Raw genomic sequence first — 16974 nt, 5'->3', positions numbered from 1 at the left:
GCCATGAACAAACTCACCACACACTGAACATTCACTTCAATACAGGGTGAACATGAGAACAGACTGTCACAGATCTTAAAATATCCCATTCACTTCTTTTGATGCAACTTTAAGGCAGCTCCTCCAGCCTAAACCCAAACCAAGTATCTTCGCGGAAGCAGAAGTGGCTTAAGAGAAGAGGAGGCTGAGGTTCGCTTGCGTGTGGGCGTAGAACTCTACCGGCTGTAACTGCTATACCAAACAACATCCGCGAGTGGGAGGAACACCATGTGTGAGGCCGAGGAGGAGAGGGAGAAAGAAGAAGACAGGAGAGATGCAGGGAGGATTATAAAGAGTTGAGTTGATGATGACAGTTCGACAGTGGAGTCTGGGAGGGCGGCTGGGGAGACGGGACGTCTGCTGTCTCTCCTTTTTTATGTCTCTTTTGTCACCTTCATGGCAGTCAAGTCTGACATGCCACGAGAGACTGGCAGCTTTGATCTCACAACAGAAAAAGTCTGACTGAGACACTGACCCCATGCGCGCTCATTTTGAGGCCGGATTAAACAGTCTGTTTTCCTTGTACGTAAGTTGTGAACGTTAACATTTGTGGATAACTAGCTTAGTACCTACAGTACTCAGCTTCCAACGTCAAGGAACATAAGCTCCTTAGGCCTATAGCCACTTAAAATAGTCGTACAAACTAACTCTATAGTGCAATACAAGAGCAATGTTGATTCTTTACCTCTGATTTTTTGGCCTGGGACATGCTAACCTTATTCTATAGCCTGAATCATGTATGTAGCCATCAACTGCACACTCCTGTTGTAGAAATACTACCAGTATCAGTCAGAGATAAGATTTTCAGCTTCAGTTTTCATTATCAGGTATTATCAAGTGCTGGCAGCTAGAAATGAAAATCTGCCCTTGTCTGCCATTCTTTTCGAATTCTTGCTTGCCAAGTATCACTGGTATTTCCGTTAGGAATGGAGGTATTATTTTCTTCCAGAAGCAACAAGACAGCTCATGTTAATGAATATCTGCGCCATAGTACATAAAAAATCTGAAGCGAATTCAAGGCCAGTGCTGTCAAATTAAAGCAAAAAACCTCAAATATATATGGAGTTTAATACTGAGGTGAAATAAAGGAGAAGAAGAAGAAAGTAAAACAAGTGACAGAATAAGAGAGACCAAGATAAGACAGAAAGAAGGGGTAGGAAGAGAGAGAGAGAAAGGGTGGGTGGGAGTTACAGGTTTGCTGTTGCCACATGTAATGCAGAAAACACCTGTGCAACATCGTGAGCTACGGATAAACAGCCGTGATGGTGGGACTTTGTTTGATCAGCCACTTGTGGAACAGGGACAAAATTCTGTGTTGTGTATTTTTGCTTCTAAAATGCCAAAAAAAAAAAAAGTGAACAATGTCTTTTTCAGGCTGTCGACGGCTCGTTCTCAGGAGCATAGCTTCTCTGAGAAATGATCTTCTTACTAAATGTCATACAGTTGTTGTTCACCTGCTAGAAGCTGACTCGCTGAATGTGTCTCTGCTGTACAGGACTGTATGACACTTGGTTAGGGAGCATCAATAAAGTTCTGTATCTCTATTTAAACATGTGCATAAAAATCTTACTAATTTAGGACCTTGGTGCACCACAGATAAAAAAACCAAAGTTCACAGAATAGATTAGATTACCCCTGCAGGCAATGAGGTTTGTTGAATTACTACACTTCTCTCCATTAATTACAACATGAATTGCGATACTGCAAATGTTTCTCTTGTACACTAAGTTGACAAATTGCCTTAATGTGTCACAGTGTCTCTTAATGAACTGTCAAGAGAGATGAAATGCTCTGAAGAAACGGCCATTGGGAACCTATAAATAACACCGGATTGATGTGGTTCACAACACTAGTTAATGCTTATGCCAACTTTAAAAGATTACCAAGACATGTCTGCATTCATTTTTCCTGAGCATCCATGTCTCAGCATTGATAAATTAATGTTTAACAGGGTTTTGAGTTCAACATTAACTCTGTGATACAGCTACTGGCGTTGGTCTCAGGTGGTTTATGGCATTTGACATATGAAAATCTGATGACACCATGTTTTCATAGGGATTAAGATAGTATCGCTACTGACACAGTGTATTGACTGGGCTGTATTTTGTTATGTCAGCATGCTAACTAAAGCGCTAATGCCAATGTCAGCTCTCAGGGTCAAGAACCACCTGACATGGACGCCATTCGCTCTGTAAATCACAGTGTTTACTTTATGTTTTGGTTAAACTCCATTTCGACGTCCTTGCATCAGCCGCTGTGGTTTGAGGGACACTTCAAAGACAGGGCATTCCCTCACTCCAACCCAATTAGAAGCGCTAACAAACAACTTTGGCTCTGAGCATTTATGATCAACAGCTCGAGCTCTGGCACAGATGCGCGCAGAAAGTTACTCAATGGGCAGAAATCACATACAGGACACAGCACAGAACAGCATTTACCTGTGGAAAAGACTACGTTTTTGGAAACCAACTTGTAATCGACGATGGAGAACTGAGGCAACTCAATCCGCGTCACCCCCGTTACGGCCGACTCGCCTCCTTTCCAGTAGAACTCGATGTCGTCTGTGGTGTAGCCATCTGTACAAGAAGAAACACACACACACATATATATATATATATATATATACCAAGGTGTAACCATCTGTCTGATCATCACTGGAGACCAAGATATGCAGTGTTGCTGATCATCCAACTGGGCTGTCATTTGGGAAAATAAAACATGTTTGAAGTTGCTTCCAACAACCAGACACTGCTTTGAGAAGTAAGTGAGTTAATAAGTTCACTTGAGTTCAAATGTCCAAAGAAACCAAAACTACATGCCATTTCCTCTGTCTTTGATAGTTCTTCTTTCCAACAAAAAAAAAATCCCTAACAAACCTAATCCTTGTTTTCCATCCTATGATTGAGTCGCTGCGTGCTGCTGTACCAGGTCTTTTATATTTACAATGGATCCCATCATTCTGTGTATTGATGCTGGTAGTGATAAACTCAGACAATTAGATCAGAAGCAGAACTAAAAGGAAAGCGAATAGTGCACTGAAATTTCAAAATGACTCCAAATGAATGCTAATGCTTGGGACTATTACCAAACCTTTATGGAAATCCATTATTAAATCCGTGGAGTATGCCTTTAATCATTTATGTTATCAAACGGAGCTTTGTCAAATCATGTCAGAAGAAAGTCATCCTACATATTTACAACAAATTCTAGAAAACCAGCCTTGATGTTGCTTCATTCAAACTGTAATATTTCAGTCAAGAGCGCGTTGGTTTTCCCCTCAGCCTGCTCCCTGTTCTGAACGTCGGCACTAATGGTATTAGGCGTCTCTACTCACAGCTCTCTATCTCCAGAGTGCAGTTCTGCTCGTCCAGGGGATACCTTCTGAGATCCATCATACATGCTGCTGTTGTGGTTATCCTGAAAACGAAGACACAAATGGGGAAAGACAGAAAACGAGAGAGAACATACTTCATATTAGACCGTGAAAGAAGGTGAATATGAAGGGAATATCATCGTTTTTTTGGGTCCATCTCAGTTGTTATAAATGGTAAGTAGTTTGTTAACTGGGAAGCATAAGATACTGTGGAAATACAATTCGATTAAAGGACTCTGATTATCTTTAAAGGAAAGCACATGTGCATTTGGCTTTTCACTAAGTTCCTCAGTTGGCTTCATGTTACTGCAGGAGACTTTGGCACTCTCATCTTAAAATAAGATTACTGTGCCGACCTCCAAGGTAAAATGCTGACTGTGTAACTGTATACATAATTAAACTATAGATCCTAGACAGACAAGCAGTTCTCACACTTGTTTTTGAATCAGCCCATACCCTCTTCAACAAAACTGGATAACCTCCACCCTGTCAAAGTGAAAATCATATTGAGACATTCTGTGAAAGTTTAGCATCAGCTCATCTGAACTGGGTCATGAGGGCGTAACCCTTTGTTGATCAGATGTGTGAACTCAACTGGCTGATAATCAGACAGTCCAAATGAGCAGTAAAGGGGAATGCAAATCAAACAGATTTGGCTAAGTCTGGCCTCATTAAAAGCTGGCTGCTTGGCTGTAAGCCACTGGAAGTCTTCATTCAGTTACGACCCAGATCAAGCTGTGGAAGCCCATTAGGTAATGTTGTTATACAGCTAAAATTACAATAACATCAGGCCTGCAAGATGCAGACATACTGTTATTAAAGTGACACAGCTTTTTAGATTCCTATAGCATCTATCATTCTTTAAAATACACTTAAACTGTACAACTTGGCTCTGGACTGGTGACCTGTTCAGGGTGTACCCACCCTCCAGCAGATCCCTGTGACCCTAATTAAGGACTAAGAGGTATAGCTAATGGATGGATGGATGGATTTCCCTAATTTTTACCATTTTGTAAAGTGATTGTGTACTCAGCTTTACCTGACATACATTTATGTAACGTTCATATCAAAAGCACCACGTCACACATCTCCCTCTCCCTTTGATCTCTTGAAAGCATTGAGAGGTCTATAAGTAGCCCACAAGGCTAAGTGCTATGAACTCCACTTGCATAATCAAGCACGGCTGTATGACTGGAAAGTATGAACACTGACAGATACAAACGCAAGCATGCAAGCACACATGCAAACAGACACGTGTGTGTGTGTGTGTTTGCTTTGCAGTCTAATAATTCAAAGCATGCATCCATATTCATAGGTCACACACGCTTCTGAACCTGCCTGTCGAAAAGATCAATGGAAATTCAAAACAAGGGCTTTATGAAATAAATATCAAACAACAGCTGCGAGCTTAACGTTGCATTAATGCATCTTCTAAGCTGTTCATACTTCTTTTCATGAATGATCTCTGACTCCTTAAAAAAAAAAAAAAAAAAAAAAAAAAAAATCAAATGCTGAAGTGCCCTTGAGCATGCCACATAATCCTCTGGTTGCTCAGCGGCCAGCAGCAAACTGCCAAGTCCTCAGCCTGGGCAACTGTGGTGCTGTAATAAGGCTTTAAACACACTGAATTAGCTTGACACTGAGAAACAGCAACATTTTTGACCCTGAGATTCACTTTGCTTCCTGTTGCGGGGAGTGTTGCTCATTTACGTGGCCCAGAAAGTGTGTATCAGCACTCTGGCAACAAACTCATTTAGTGGGAAATGCAGCAGAGAATCCATTCATAATATACATATTTTAAAAGGAGAACTGCAGCTCATTGTCACTTGGTTTAACAGCTAACAATGCATCCTAAAAAAAAAAAAAAAAAAAAAAAAAAAATCGAAATACTAGCACAATAGTGATTTCTGGGTTATAGTGTTCAATTTAAGATTAAAAAAAAAAAAAAAAAAAACCCAAACTAATTGTACAGCACACAAAAAGCACCACTAAAGAAACTCAATGTAATTACAAGTTTCAAAGCAGAACCCACCTGAGGCCGTAGAGGACGGTTCCGTCAGGATGCAGGCGGATCATGCGGTTTTTCACTGTGACTCCGTGGACAAAGGACTTCTTGTCATTAAGGAAGTAGGTGTCAGGGACCCAGAGCTGGTCAGCAACCCTGTTGTCCAGAGTCAAGTTGAGGGGAATCCCTACGTAGGCTAGACGCTTGTCCCTCCAGTACTGCTGGAAATACATGGTCAGCGTGTAGTCCTATGGGTACAAACACAGGAGAAGAGGTCATTCTGACAGATCCTAAATGGTTTGTTTTCATTAATCTCAAACTAGCAGCTGCAGACCAACATTACCAGCTTTGAAACATCTGCTCTGCCCATTCTGCACAGTTAGTTCTCCTAATATTTGTTATGACACAGCATCCTACAAGCTGTAAGGAGTGTGGGCCAACTAGTTCACATGCTGCAGCCAAATTCTCAGAAGTGCCCGTGCCCTCCCTTCTGGAACTCAGTAACCCATACAGTGGTGGGCCATTGTACAACAAGCATGTGGGCATGTTGACTCATGTAGCTGCAGCTTTAGTAGAAAAATTCAAGTTTTTACAAATATATCAACAGATTTCTCTCCCTCAGTAGTGTATTCCCACTATAAATTTAAATTTAAATGTATATATCATTTTATTCAAATAGACTTTAAACATACAATAAATGATTGTTTTTCTCTTCTTCACAGGGGACCAACGGAAAAATATGCTTTAAATAACACTATTGTGGCATCCTCTGAGGTCATCCCCAATTTGTTATTCTGATACGGTCTTTTCCCACATCCCAAACACAATCAAAAATCCAAAAGCCTGAATCTCAAAGGCTCCAATGCAGCATGTAGTGTAAAGAGCTATGGCATCATTTTACCTGCAAACTGTTAAAGCTAACCCACTGACCAAAATCACAGGATATCACAACCAAAAAGTAATGTCATGAAAGAGAACATTATTTAAGCATTATTCATGTCAACCTACACTACACATTAATATTCTATTAGATATACAAGTCATACATACATTTAACAAATGTCCATCGCCAAGTCAAAGACGTATCTAAAGTCCAGCTGTGAGGACACTATTGGTTCTGTGAAATCAAACATGTTTAGGATGGTTGTGTAAGCTTAAAACATAGGATGGTAAAGAACTAATGTTTCTGTTTTGCCTTAATTCCAGCAGTATTTGGTCAAGGCAGAACCAGAGAGTGGAGACAGAGGGCAGAGCCCCCTCCTTCCATCCTTCCACATCGCATAATCCCCTTACCCAGCAAACAGTCTCTCCTCCTATTTCTGCTTTCCTTTCAGTCCGTCTGCACCTCTTTCTCTCCGTCTCTCTCTCTCTCTCTTTCTCGGGGCAATGCCATGATCTCCCCTCTGCCCGCTGTGGCGCTGAAATGAAACCAGACTGCACCAAGCTGGCACATGTCCACTGGTGCAGCATTTTTCAAGCTCACACCAAACACAAACGGAGATTAAAGCGGCCGCTGCAACGAGCATGGCTTCCAAAAACTATTCGTGCGTGTTATGTAACTGAAATAGTTATTTGTCGCACCCCTCATGTGCTGCATCAACACTATTACTATCACTTAGAAAACACTTGAGGTTTTTGCATTTTCATGAGAACTAAAGAACGAAACTGCAAATTCTTGAAACTGACTGTATTCTAATCATCTGTTTGTTTGTTTTAACTAATACTTTATATCCAACAAATATGTTTTCCAGGCTTGGTTAGTACACAGAGATGTGAACAGGGAAGATCTTAGTCAGCACAGGATACAGATTGGTCTCTCAGCATGACAAGGAAAGCTCACTGGCACTGAGCCATAAATATATATTGGTAAAACCATGGCCTGTGTGGTATCTGCAGCTCCCAGATGATGGAGCCGTGCTGGTTGTGTGGTTTAGCATTACAGCCGATCATGTGGCAAGTTCCTCAGCACAATTCGTCTTTTTATGCGCTCTTTAAATCAGCCCATTGCTATGGATTGCTCCATTTTTACTGTTTGGACAGCTGGTGAGACAAACAAGCGATCGTCCAGTAAAATCCTATCATGAGCTGAAGAACTGTGTTACAAAAGAGCAAACTCAAATCAAAGCTGAGATGCCAAGTTTCCATGTCAAACACTCCATGTAAATCCTTTATTATTTTAGATTATATCCTGCAAAAATGAAGATGTACTTAATATACAAGAACCTCAATGTTCTTGTTTTACTTGAGCAACAGTTTAATATATTCAGTTTACTGTAATGTATGATAGAGAGAAGCTGGAAATGACACATTTTTTGCTTAAAACACTGTTAAAACAATGAATTAATCAGCTCTAGACAGAAACTTTGTCAAAACCTTTCCTACAACATCACCCACAATGCAACTCCACTTCATCCACTTGTCTGTACAGATTCCAGTGTGCACGTCAAACCAGCCATGACACAAACAGGGACTACATTTTCTAACTCCATAGGATGCACACCACCTGTCAGGCGGATGAGCCCATCACTGCTCGGAGTCAACAGTTCAACTAACTGGCTTCACAAACACTGAAACTGAAACACTGAAGTCCATATTCTACTCATGATAGCTTGGAGATAACTGGTCGCCTGTCCCTTTAAGTGATAGGAAAAGCAATCCCTGTCTGTTTGCTGGATTTTTGGAGCAATAAACATTATCGGTCATAGTGCCATTAAAGTGGTCAACATGGATTGATCACAGCATGTGGTGGAAATACAATCTGCTGTATGAATGAGTGCCTCAGACTTGCTTCCCTTCTTTCCCTCCATTACCCCGGTAACTTTACCCTCCATCAATCTCTACAAATGACTGTCTCTTTCACACCGCCTTGTTTTGACCCTTATCACATCACTCCTCCTCCAGAGCACTCTCTCTCGCCCCACCGCGGTATCGCGCTTTAGGTATCTCACGCCGGCAGTGTGTCAGCAGGTAGGCGGCCCGGCGAGCACAATTCACACACGCATGCCTCCTAAGACATAAATGATTCAAATTAACAATGTAGCCTGTACAAACACACCAAGGAATCCTCATCAATCTTGCATGAAGACAATCAAAATGAATTTCAGATGAGGGCGAACGCAGCTTTGCATTACCTGCCCCGGAGCAATGTCTTTTTATTTTCGACGAACTAGGACTATGGATTATGAATTATTGACAACTCTCCCGTTTCCTACAGCATACGATTTCTCCAGTACACACTGCTGTTTGGTTATTAGCATATGTCTTCAGCTGAGATAATAACAGTGACCAGTGGAAATAATTTCCAGCAAGCCTCATTTATTCAATTAACTCAACTAGATAATCACTTTCATTCAGGGTGTGTGAGAATTCAGATAAGCAGAGTTTTGGCAGTGAACTGACCCATATTCAGTTTAATCTCTCTCTCTCTCTGTGCGGGGCTAGCACACCGGCTGCTATGTCGTGATACCACCAGTACCTAGGAACTATCCTCTTAACATTTTTTTTTTTTTTTTTGTCACATGGCATATGTTCACTGTCCATGCAGCAACTAGTTCATCACCAGACTCAGCAGCACAACAGGAGACTGAAAAAAAAAAAATACAAAAAAAAAAAAAACTGAAAAAGAGAGAAAAACCAACATCATTATGAGACACATAACAAAGCTGCTCCACTCAATGACAACATAAAGAATATTTTACTTCCCCTGCTTAGGTTCGCATTTTAGTGCAGGGGAGAAAAATGATGATATGGTATGTAATCAACTGTGTACTCCATATGAACCCCTTTGCAGAAAAGCAATCTGAGTGACTTCAATGTAAGTCATTCCAACTAGCTCCCTTGAGATGGCCCTCAGGCTCTACAGTATATCAATGCGGGGAAGTCCCTCAGCAACATGCTATCCCCCTTCTTACTGCTGCCACAGAATGGTAGAATGACCCATATTGGCCTTCAAGATATAAGAGCATTTCCTCAATGTCTAATATTTTTTATTACCTCATAACAACAGAGGGAGGGACAAACAGGGATGTAAAAACAGAACATGTCGGGTTTTTTTCTGCTCAGTTCTCCTTAAAATTGCGGTAAGTAGGCTCAGACCGGTGACTTATGACCTTCACATCATAAATCCAGTGCAGTTTGCCTGCCCCTTTTTATTTGCTACTATATAACAACTGTCTGAGCGGCACCAAGACACAAAATGAGGCCAGCGTCTGTCAATTTTAGATTCCCAAGGCCAATATACGTAGTGTATTAAAGGTATATGCACCTCAGTAAAAAGGGTTATTGTGTAGAACCAGGATGATTACAAAGGGCAGTTCTCCCCTCACATTTCAGTGGGTTTCCAGTGCAAACCTGAAAGTACCCAGTCTGCTCATTCTGTGTGTTAGTGATCATCACTCCATCCTACAGCGTGCTGTCTCCTGAGGCCAATTACATTCCATCAGGCAGGAAGTCGGATGCGGGATAAAAGACATGGTGGTATATTAAGTCACACCCAGAGCACAGAGAAAAGACAGGCTCTTTTTGCATTGCTGGAAACCCAAAATCAGATGATCAGGATGTCATAGTGCATTGGCAACACTTGATTCCAAGACATATTTTATGCAGGAGAGTGTGCAGACAGTATATAAAACCATAATGATGTCATTCAGTAAAAAAAAAAAAAATACATGTACGTGCATTTGAATGAAATACACAACATGCAAGCAAATCAAAAGAAGGAGTTTGTGGACTTGTTGTGTTGCTGGTAAAAGCTAAAAAAACAAACCAGGCAGCAGGAACATTTGGAGAAGGAGAGAAAGATCTTTTCACCTCTCCATAGTGACAGATTTTGTGTCTTTTTGACGCCCACTCGCTGCCGTGGGTGTACGGATGACTAGTTTGTTCAGCCTGTAACTGTAACTACGTTCACAATACATGCTCTGACCATTTCCCCATATGAGGAGCTCTGTCTTCACTGTGCCATAATTTAATTTCACAAAATTATGACTTTTATGAGGTGCTGGAAATGGGCTGGGATAAAGGCCTTGATAGCTCATAGTTCAACAGGGAATCGTGACTGCTTGTATATTTCAGCAAGAGATGGCCATTATAATGAAAACACACCTACGCACTGTGCCCTTAACTTGCACTTAAAACTTTCTTAACAGTATTTCAAAACATTTTAAATGCAACACTATGCTTATCTCCACCATCCAAACATGACATTAAACCAATTATCTAATCAAAAGAGCCTTTTAAAACCCTCCTTCATCTGATTAGTATTCCAAAACAGCACTAACAAGTAAGACACTTTCAGGTGATCCGTTCTGAAACGTACAACTCGTTTCCAAGTAATGACTTTTGCCTTGCTCTGATCTTGTCCTAGTATGTGTTTCTCATCAGCGCAGACTCAGCACACCACAAGCAAACCTCAGAGGTAATTAGTGCGCCGCTCTCAGACACTTTAGCATCTGCTAGTGCAGGAGCTCGCGCTCTGAGAAGGCGCCGGAGTAGTAGAACCCGACTTATCTGACCTGCCCCGCCAGGTGGATTCTTGGCTGAGCCAGATGCTACAGTCGCTTGGCTTTTCGCAAAGCTCTCTGGGTATTTCAATCAGCTACTGCCTTCTCTCTCTGCCTCTCCCCTGCTCGTTTCTGTTTTCCTCGATCATGCCATAAATCTTTAGATCTTGTAGTTCTCCTCTCCCCTTACTTCTGAGTCTCTTGATCTACCTGAGTGTTAAGTCTGGTAAAAATTAGGGCTTCAGGCTGACAGCGCTGCAAAGACCACTTCTGACTCTGGCATGGATTGATGACATGCACTCGCCCTACACATCAAATAAATCTATAGAGGAGGTGTGTGCAGCAGGAGCAGCTCACAACAAATATACTATGATCTTCGAGGGAGAAGAAAAATTAAAAGACCCTTCCTGGCTTTTCCCAAAATTTAGTAAAAGGAAAAAGAAAAAAAAGAATCCTCCCCATTTTCTGATCTGTCATCCACTGCTAATAATTCATGTACAGTCCCTAAAATAGGAATTGAAACCTAGGGAGATATTTTTATATACAAGCATCAGTCTCGTTTCTAGGACGAATTGTCACATTCCCATACCTGCATGGAAACTCATGAGCTTGTAACACCTGTAAGAACATTCGCATTTGCTTGGATGCCTGATGTTAACCCTTTGAGCTGACTGATCTGCTACTTCGTTAACCTTTAACACTCTTTGGCTTTTATATTAAACCTTAGTCCAAATTTGCTCATTACATTTTTTCTTATCAAGTTATCAGTGGCCTCAATTGGTTTCCACAGTGGTAAGACAGTTGTATTTTACAGTGCTGTTGCATTCTTTTCTTCTTCTTTTTATGGAAGTGAAAGACATACAAAGCCTGAAATTTGGCAGTACTGTTTCTTTCTTCAGCTGCGTTTCAGCATAGCAAGCAGAACTTGTTCCAATACGCCCTCAACTTTTAAGACCAACTCCCCAATAATGCCCGCAGGTCATTCCACTAGACTTGTGAAGTGGATTTAGCAGCTGAATATTTAATGAAATTAATGCACAAAGTAGTCCAACAACTTGAAAACCGTCTTCTTTGCAAAAGAAACGGACAGCAGCATTTATCAGGGCTGTGCTGTTTAGTGCTGCTGAATGGAAAAAGCATGGCACTGTCACTGTCAGGACAAAAAGCACTCATTATCCATTTCCCTTTGGATCAACCCCCTTGATGAAAGTGCAGACGGTCCCCAGCATTGGAGGAAAAGCATCCACCAAATGTCAAATGCTGGAGCAAAAATAACAAAACAGCTTGACTGGTCTTGCTTTGGCCTCGACACTGGATGACAGCCAGGCATTGTCCAACGAACAAGCGCACATGCACAGATGCACATGTGCAGTCCCTCGGTGCATTGGTGGAGATGAGAAATAGACCTAATTAATTATCGGTTTAGGTGTGATCACAGCTGTCTGATTCCCCGGTTGATCGGCCGCCTCTATCTGCTCTGTGCAGAATAGCTTTGTTTTCCTGCTGGTTAATGTGAGCAACTAAACAATTTGCAAACAAAGCTTTTAGCATGGATCATCAACTGGGACAACAGGTGTCGTATTATTCGAAACATATATGTGCTTCTGCTTTGCTTTTTTACTAATGGACAAGCATTTTGAGAGACTTGTAATGGCACCTGAAATGTCCCCGCACCACCGACAATGTACTGAATTGGTTTTTCTACAAAACTGTATCTGGAGCAACTAAATTGTGATAAACATATTGTTTAGATACTCACAACACATGGGAAAGGTTAGTAAGATGTGGTTAAAAAGTCCAAAATATTCCTGCAATTAATGATTATTTCCATTATCAATCACTAAGTCGCCCATACGACCTCTACCAGATACACACTGATCATTTTATAATATGGTACAATGACAAAACAGCCTTTTCCACCTTTAGAAGATCAGTAAGGATCAAACATTACACATCTGAAATAATATTTTCATCCTGCAATGACACTCATACAATGGATGAGGTGTAAATTATCCCTGACTGACCTAATTTGACTGCATCGCTTTGGTGACTGCCTTGTTGTAAAAGCACATGGCTTCAGCAGCCATCATCTAGGAAGACAGGCAATGGCCCGTGAAGAGTGTCAGAATAGAGGTGTTGAACTGGAAGCGGTGGCTGCGACTTGTGGGTTTCATAGCCTGGATCCAAACCGATTATTCGCAAAGTCCAGCATTCAGTCAGGTGCTGGAGTCTTCCTGTTCCTGCAAATTAACTGAAAATATAGCCAATGGGGCGAGACGCTTGTTTCCGGTGCAATTTGGGTCATTGTCGGCTGATATTTTAGGATACAATAGCCTTGAGGTTATGTTCCTGCATGTGGGTACTTGTGTCAACGTGGGGCAAACAGCATCCAGCTCGCAAATTAGAAAATCCAATCATAGTTCTGTGATAGCTGTCTGCTCAGACGGCCTCCTGGGAGGACACTCCTGAAACTCTGTTAACTGTGGCTCCAGAGGTTAACAAGCCGAGCAGAGTGAGAGCTAAAGTTTCTCCTGTCTGTCCTTTTCAAAGAACCAAAAGATTTCAACGGCGAGTCCGACATCACCGGTGCACGTTTTCCTTCGGCTGTGTAATGCACACGCATTGTGCGTGGACTATATTGATTGTTCAACCATTGGAGCAGCTTGAATCTATTCTCTAAGTGAGTCGATGCTGGATGTCTGAGGATTAGCATTGTTGGAAACAGCAGCAGGAGCCTGTATTCTGTTTATCATACACCTGTGTATGTCTGGCTCCACTGTGCAGGGTGGCAGATAAATCATGTGTCACTGCTTACAGGAAGCCCAGCCCATCCATTGCAGCATCACAGAAGGGCTTCAAATCAAAAAAAAAAAAAAAAAAAAAAAAACCTAAAAAAAACTGGACACTTCCTACTCCAATAGGAAATCACACTGTGTGAGTGCCAGTATATATTTCTCTATCAGCACTGAGGCAGGAACACACACTGTGTGGTCGTTTATGTGATGTAGACTCACTCACCATGTTGACTTCTGACACCATGTCAATACTCGCCACGTCTATGCTCATCCCGACTGCAACAGGGGCCCCTGGAAGAGGTTAAAGAGCAGATTATGTATATAGGCCTACACCTCTACACCTGACCACTCCACTGGCAACGGCGCCAAAAATAAATCTACCTGCCAGAAGGAGGAATCAAATACAGCACATACCTCCAAAGTCCGGCCTCAGTCGGATATCGTACCCCTTCAGGAGTTTGTCCACCGTCTCCTTGACGAAAGACATGTTGCCCGGTTCATTGACGCTGAAATGACAGCAAGAACAAGAAGAAAACATCACCTTGTCAACAAGCCCGGCCAATAACCTTGACTCCCTAAAAATGACACACACACACAAAAAAAACCCGCTCACCTTTTGGCGCAACACACAATCGAACCGACAACCAGCGCGGAAAAGACGCGAAATTGGCGAACCCTATGCAGCGCAAACATCACCCTGTCCTGTGTTTCTTTACGGTGTTTACTGCCACAGCAACAGCACAGCGATCAACAGACGGTGCCCGGACGTTTCGCAAATCAGAGGAAATCCATTGATTTCTCACAGGAGAAAGTGGACCGAAGGGGGTGGGAAAAGTCAGCGGCGTGTTGTGGATGCGGTCAGATATGAAATATGGGCTGACATCGCCTTCCTGCCCATCAATAGCGGCTCCGCTTCTCTTTGCCGTCTCTGACTGTGCAAGAGGATCTTACATTCAGGAGCTGAAGCGCATATTGATGAGGAGGGTGTGCGGGGATGCTGCTGCTGGTGGCGGTGAAGGCGCTCAGCTTGTTGAAATGAGAGGCGAAGCCCAGCACCAACACACTGTAAAAAAAATATCTCAGCCTTTTCTTTTTTTTTTTTTTTTTAGTCCTTTTCTTTACATAACCGATTCAATATTCCAGCACATAAAGTGTCAATCTCCAACTGTTTTTAAATGATCATTTGTGTTTTTAATTAAACTGCCCTTAAATCCTCTGTCTATCTTCCGAGCTGGAAATTAGCAGGACGTGAGAAGGTGAAGGGGTCAGTAAAGCAATTTTAGCAATGAACTGTGGGAGTCAAATGATGTTTGAGATACTAACTCTACCTTTAGTCCTTAAATGATGCAGCAAGTTCCAAAAAAAAATAAACAAAACACCAGTTCCTACAATTCCCATGCTGCAATCTGAGAGTAATCTTTTCACCTTTGGCTTTCTGTTAAACATTTCAGACAGGAAATGGTTTGGGGTCCAATTACAGAGACCTCTGATGACATCACCGGGTTTATTTCTGATGACATTATCAGGGTTATTTTCTTAGACTTTAAATGCTACCTTTAGGGCCAGTAAGGACATTGCAGCACTCCCTGTGACATGTCAAATTAGTGAGTGCCCCCTTTATTTTTTACATTTATTTCAATTCTGTGTGTGTGTTATTTCCAGATGGTGTTTGTATAATTTTAAACAGTCACAGTTGATTTGAAAAATATCTGATCTTCTACACTTTGTCTTATAGTTTTCTTCATGGTAGAAATGTCCTGAAAGAGGCAAAATAGTTTTATCCATAACAAACATGTTCAGCCTCAGCATTACACCAGGCTGTCTTGTTCAAAATTGACATTTTTTACAGTGCTGTAATCCCTCTTCCTCTGTGTTTTGTATAAAAATGGCGGGAGGTGAAACCAGTATAGCGTGGGGGGGGGGGGGGGGGGGGCATTAGTCAATGCTTGTGATTGATTGGCCCGTTACAGGCCTCTACCAAACACTATTTAGGTTGAAATGCTGTGTCTTGCACGTGGGCGCGTGCTACACGCATTAGGTGGACCTGGGCAGTAGATCACGTGACATATCCTACCTTGTGTCATAGATGGCGATCAACTTCTTGTTTCCGTCAACAGCATTCCTGCAAGAACAGGGCGATGACATCATTAATAATTAATGAGCCTTCGGCCAATGGAAACATTGAAGGGCGGGACATTATTTACTCTATCAGCACCCCTAATAAACAAACACCGTCACACATTCAGATCATATGAGACTTTAAGCGTCATGTCTTCACGGCTGTGGACTTGAATGAGAAGTGCATCAGTCCTAAATGTGTGTGTTTGCGGGTTTGACCCTCCCTGGTTTGTTTGTGTATTAATTGACACCCGGTTTTACAGCCCTGCAGTAAAACAGTGGGATGCCTAAGGGGCAAATACTCAAACACTCAATTTCCTCTTCTCCCACCTTTGCATCTGCACTCACACACTCCTCTGTATGTTCTCTCTCACACGCACGCACGCACGCACGCGCACGCACCAGGTGTGGCGCTGAGACACTGGGACACTGGTGTTACACCGCGTTATGTTTCCCGTCTGCGGATCCTGTGCACCTCCCGCATCTCCAGGCGGATTAAAGAAAGTGGACGGAGGGGTGAGACGCTAATTACAGTCTACAAACATGGAACTCGGCTACCCTCTTATGGCTACCGTCAGGATGAGATGTTCTCAGACTTCTGTTGGGCACTTTTGGACAGTTTGCATAAAAGAAGATGACAAATGCTGATTTAGCCTCTAGAAAGGTTTTCATTTACTCCACTCACTATAAACTGTGTGGGGCTTCTAGGTCTACTTTGTCTCATACTGTGTTGCTGCGCGCGGGGGTTAAATGTCAAATATTAATGGCTGAACTGGCAACCATAGTATAAACATGAAAACGCGACTAAAGAGGAATGTGTTACATGAATGAGGGTCATGTAAGGTCATCGATAAACTGATGAAAGAAAGAAAAGTTATTCATAAATGAAATCAAGCAACAAATGTCAAAACACAATATCAGCCTCGCTGGGTCGCGGGTAATTGGCTGGAAATTTACGGATAAATCGCTAAAACGCACATTTAAATTGTCTCGTACGAAAAACTTGAAATAAAACATCCAGTTTGAAACAGACTCAAATATACAAGTGGTGGTGGGGAGACACTGAGGCTCCCTGACCCTGAAAGCACTCGGGTGCACAGCCGGTGCGTCTCCTCCCTGCCTGTCTATAAAATGATTAGTCTT

At 42.1% G+C, this 16974-nt stretch overlaps 1 protein-coding gene across 4 annotated transcripts in view; it reads right to left on the bottom strand.

The window, feature by feature from the left end:
- The window catches only part of LOC113127233 (gamma-aminobutyric acid receptor subunit beta-3-like), a 44345-nt gene that overhangs the window by 11058 nt on the left and 16313 nt on the right, over positions 1 to 16974 (bottom strand). For 2 of the 4 annotated variants that reach the window (XM_026301630.1, XM_026301631.1), the window contains exons 1-6: positions 14327 to 14406; positions 14128 to 14219; positions 13937 to 14004; positions 5445 to 5665; positions 3374 to 3456; positions 2478 to 2615 (exon numbers count right to left, since the gene is read on the bottom strand). In XM_026301630.1, coding sequence (XP_026157415.1) covers positions 2478 to 2615; positions 3374 to 3456; positions 5445 to 5665; positions 13937 to 14004; positions 14128 to 14219; positions 14327 to 14406 — 682 coding nt within the window. Of the gene's footprint in view, positions 1 to 2477; positions 2616 to 3373; positions 3457 to 5444; positions 5666 to 13936; positions 14005 to 14127; positions 14220 to 14326; positions 14407 to 15787; positions 15836 to 16974 lie in introns of those variants that run through there. The other 2 variants (XM_026301629.1, XM_026301632.1) reach the window with 2 other exon arrangements.

The sequence above is a fragment of the Mastacembelus armatus genome, chromosome 2 (assembly GCF_900324485.2).
Source record: "Mastacembelus armatus chromosome 2, fMasArm1.2, whole genome shotgun sequence".
Lineage (NCBI taxonomy): Eukaryota > Metazoa > Chordata > Actinopteri > Synbranchiformes > Mastacembelidae > Mastacembelus > Mastacembelus armatus.
This window is presented reverse-complemented; position numbering and strand designations above follow the sequence as displayed.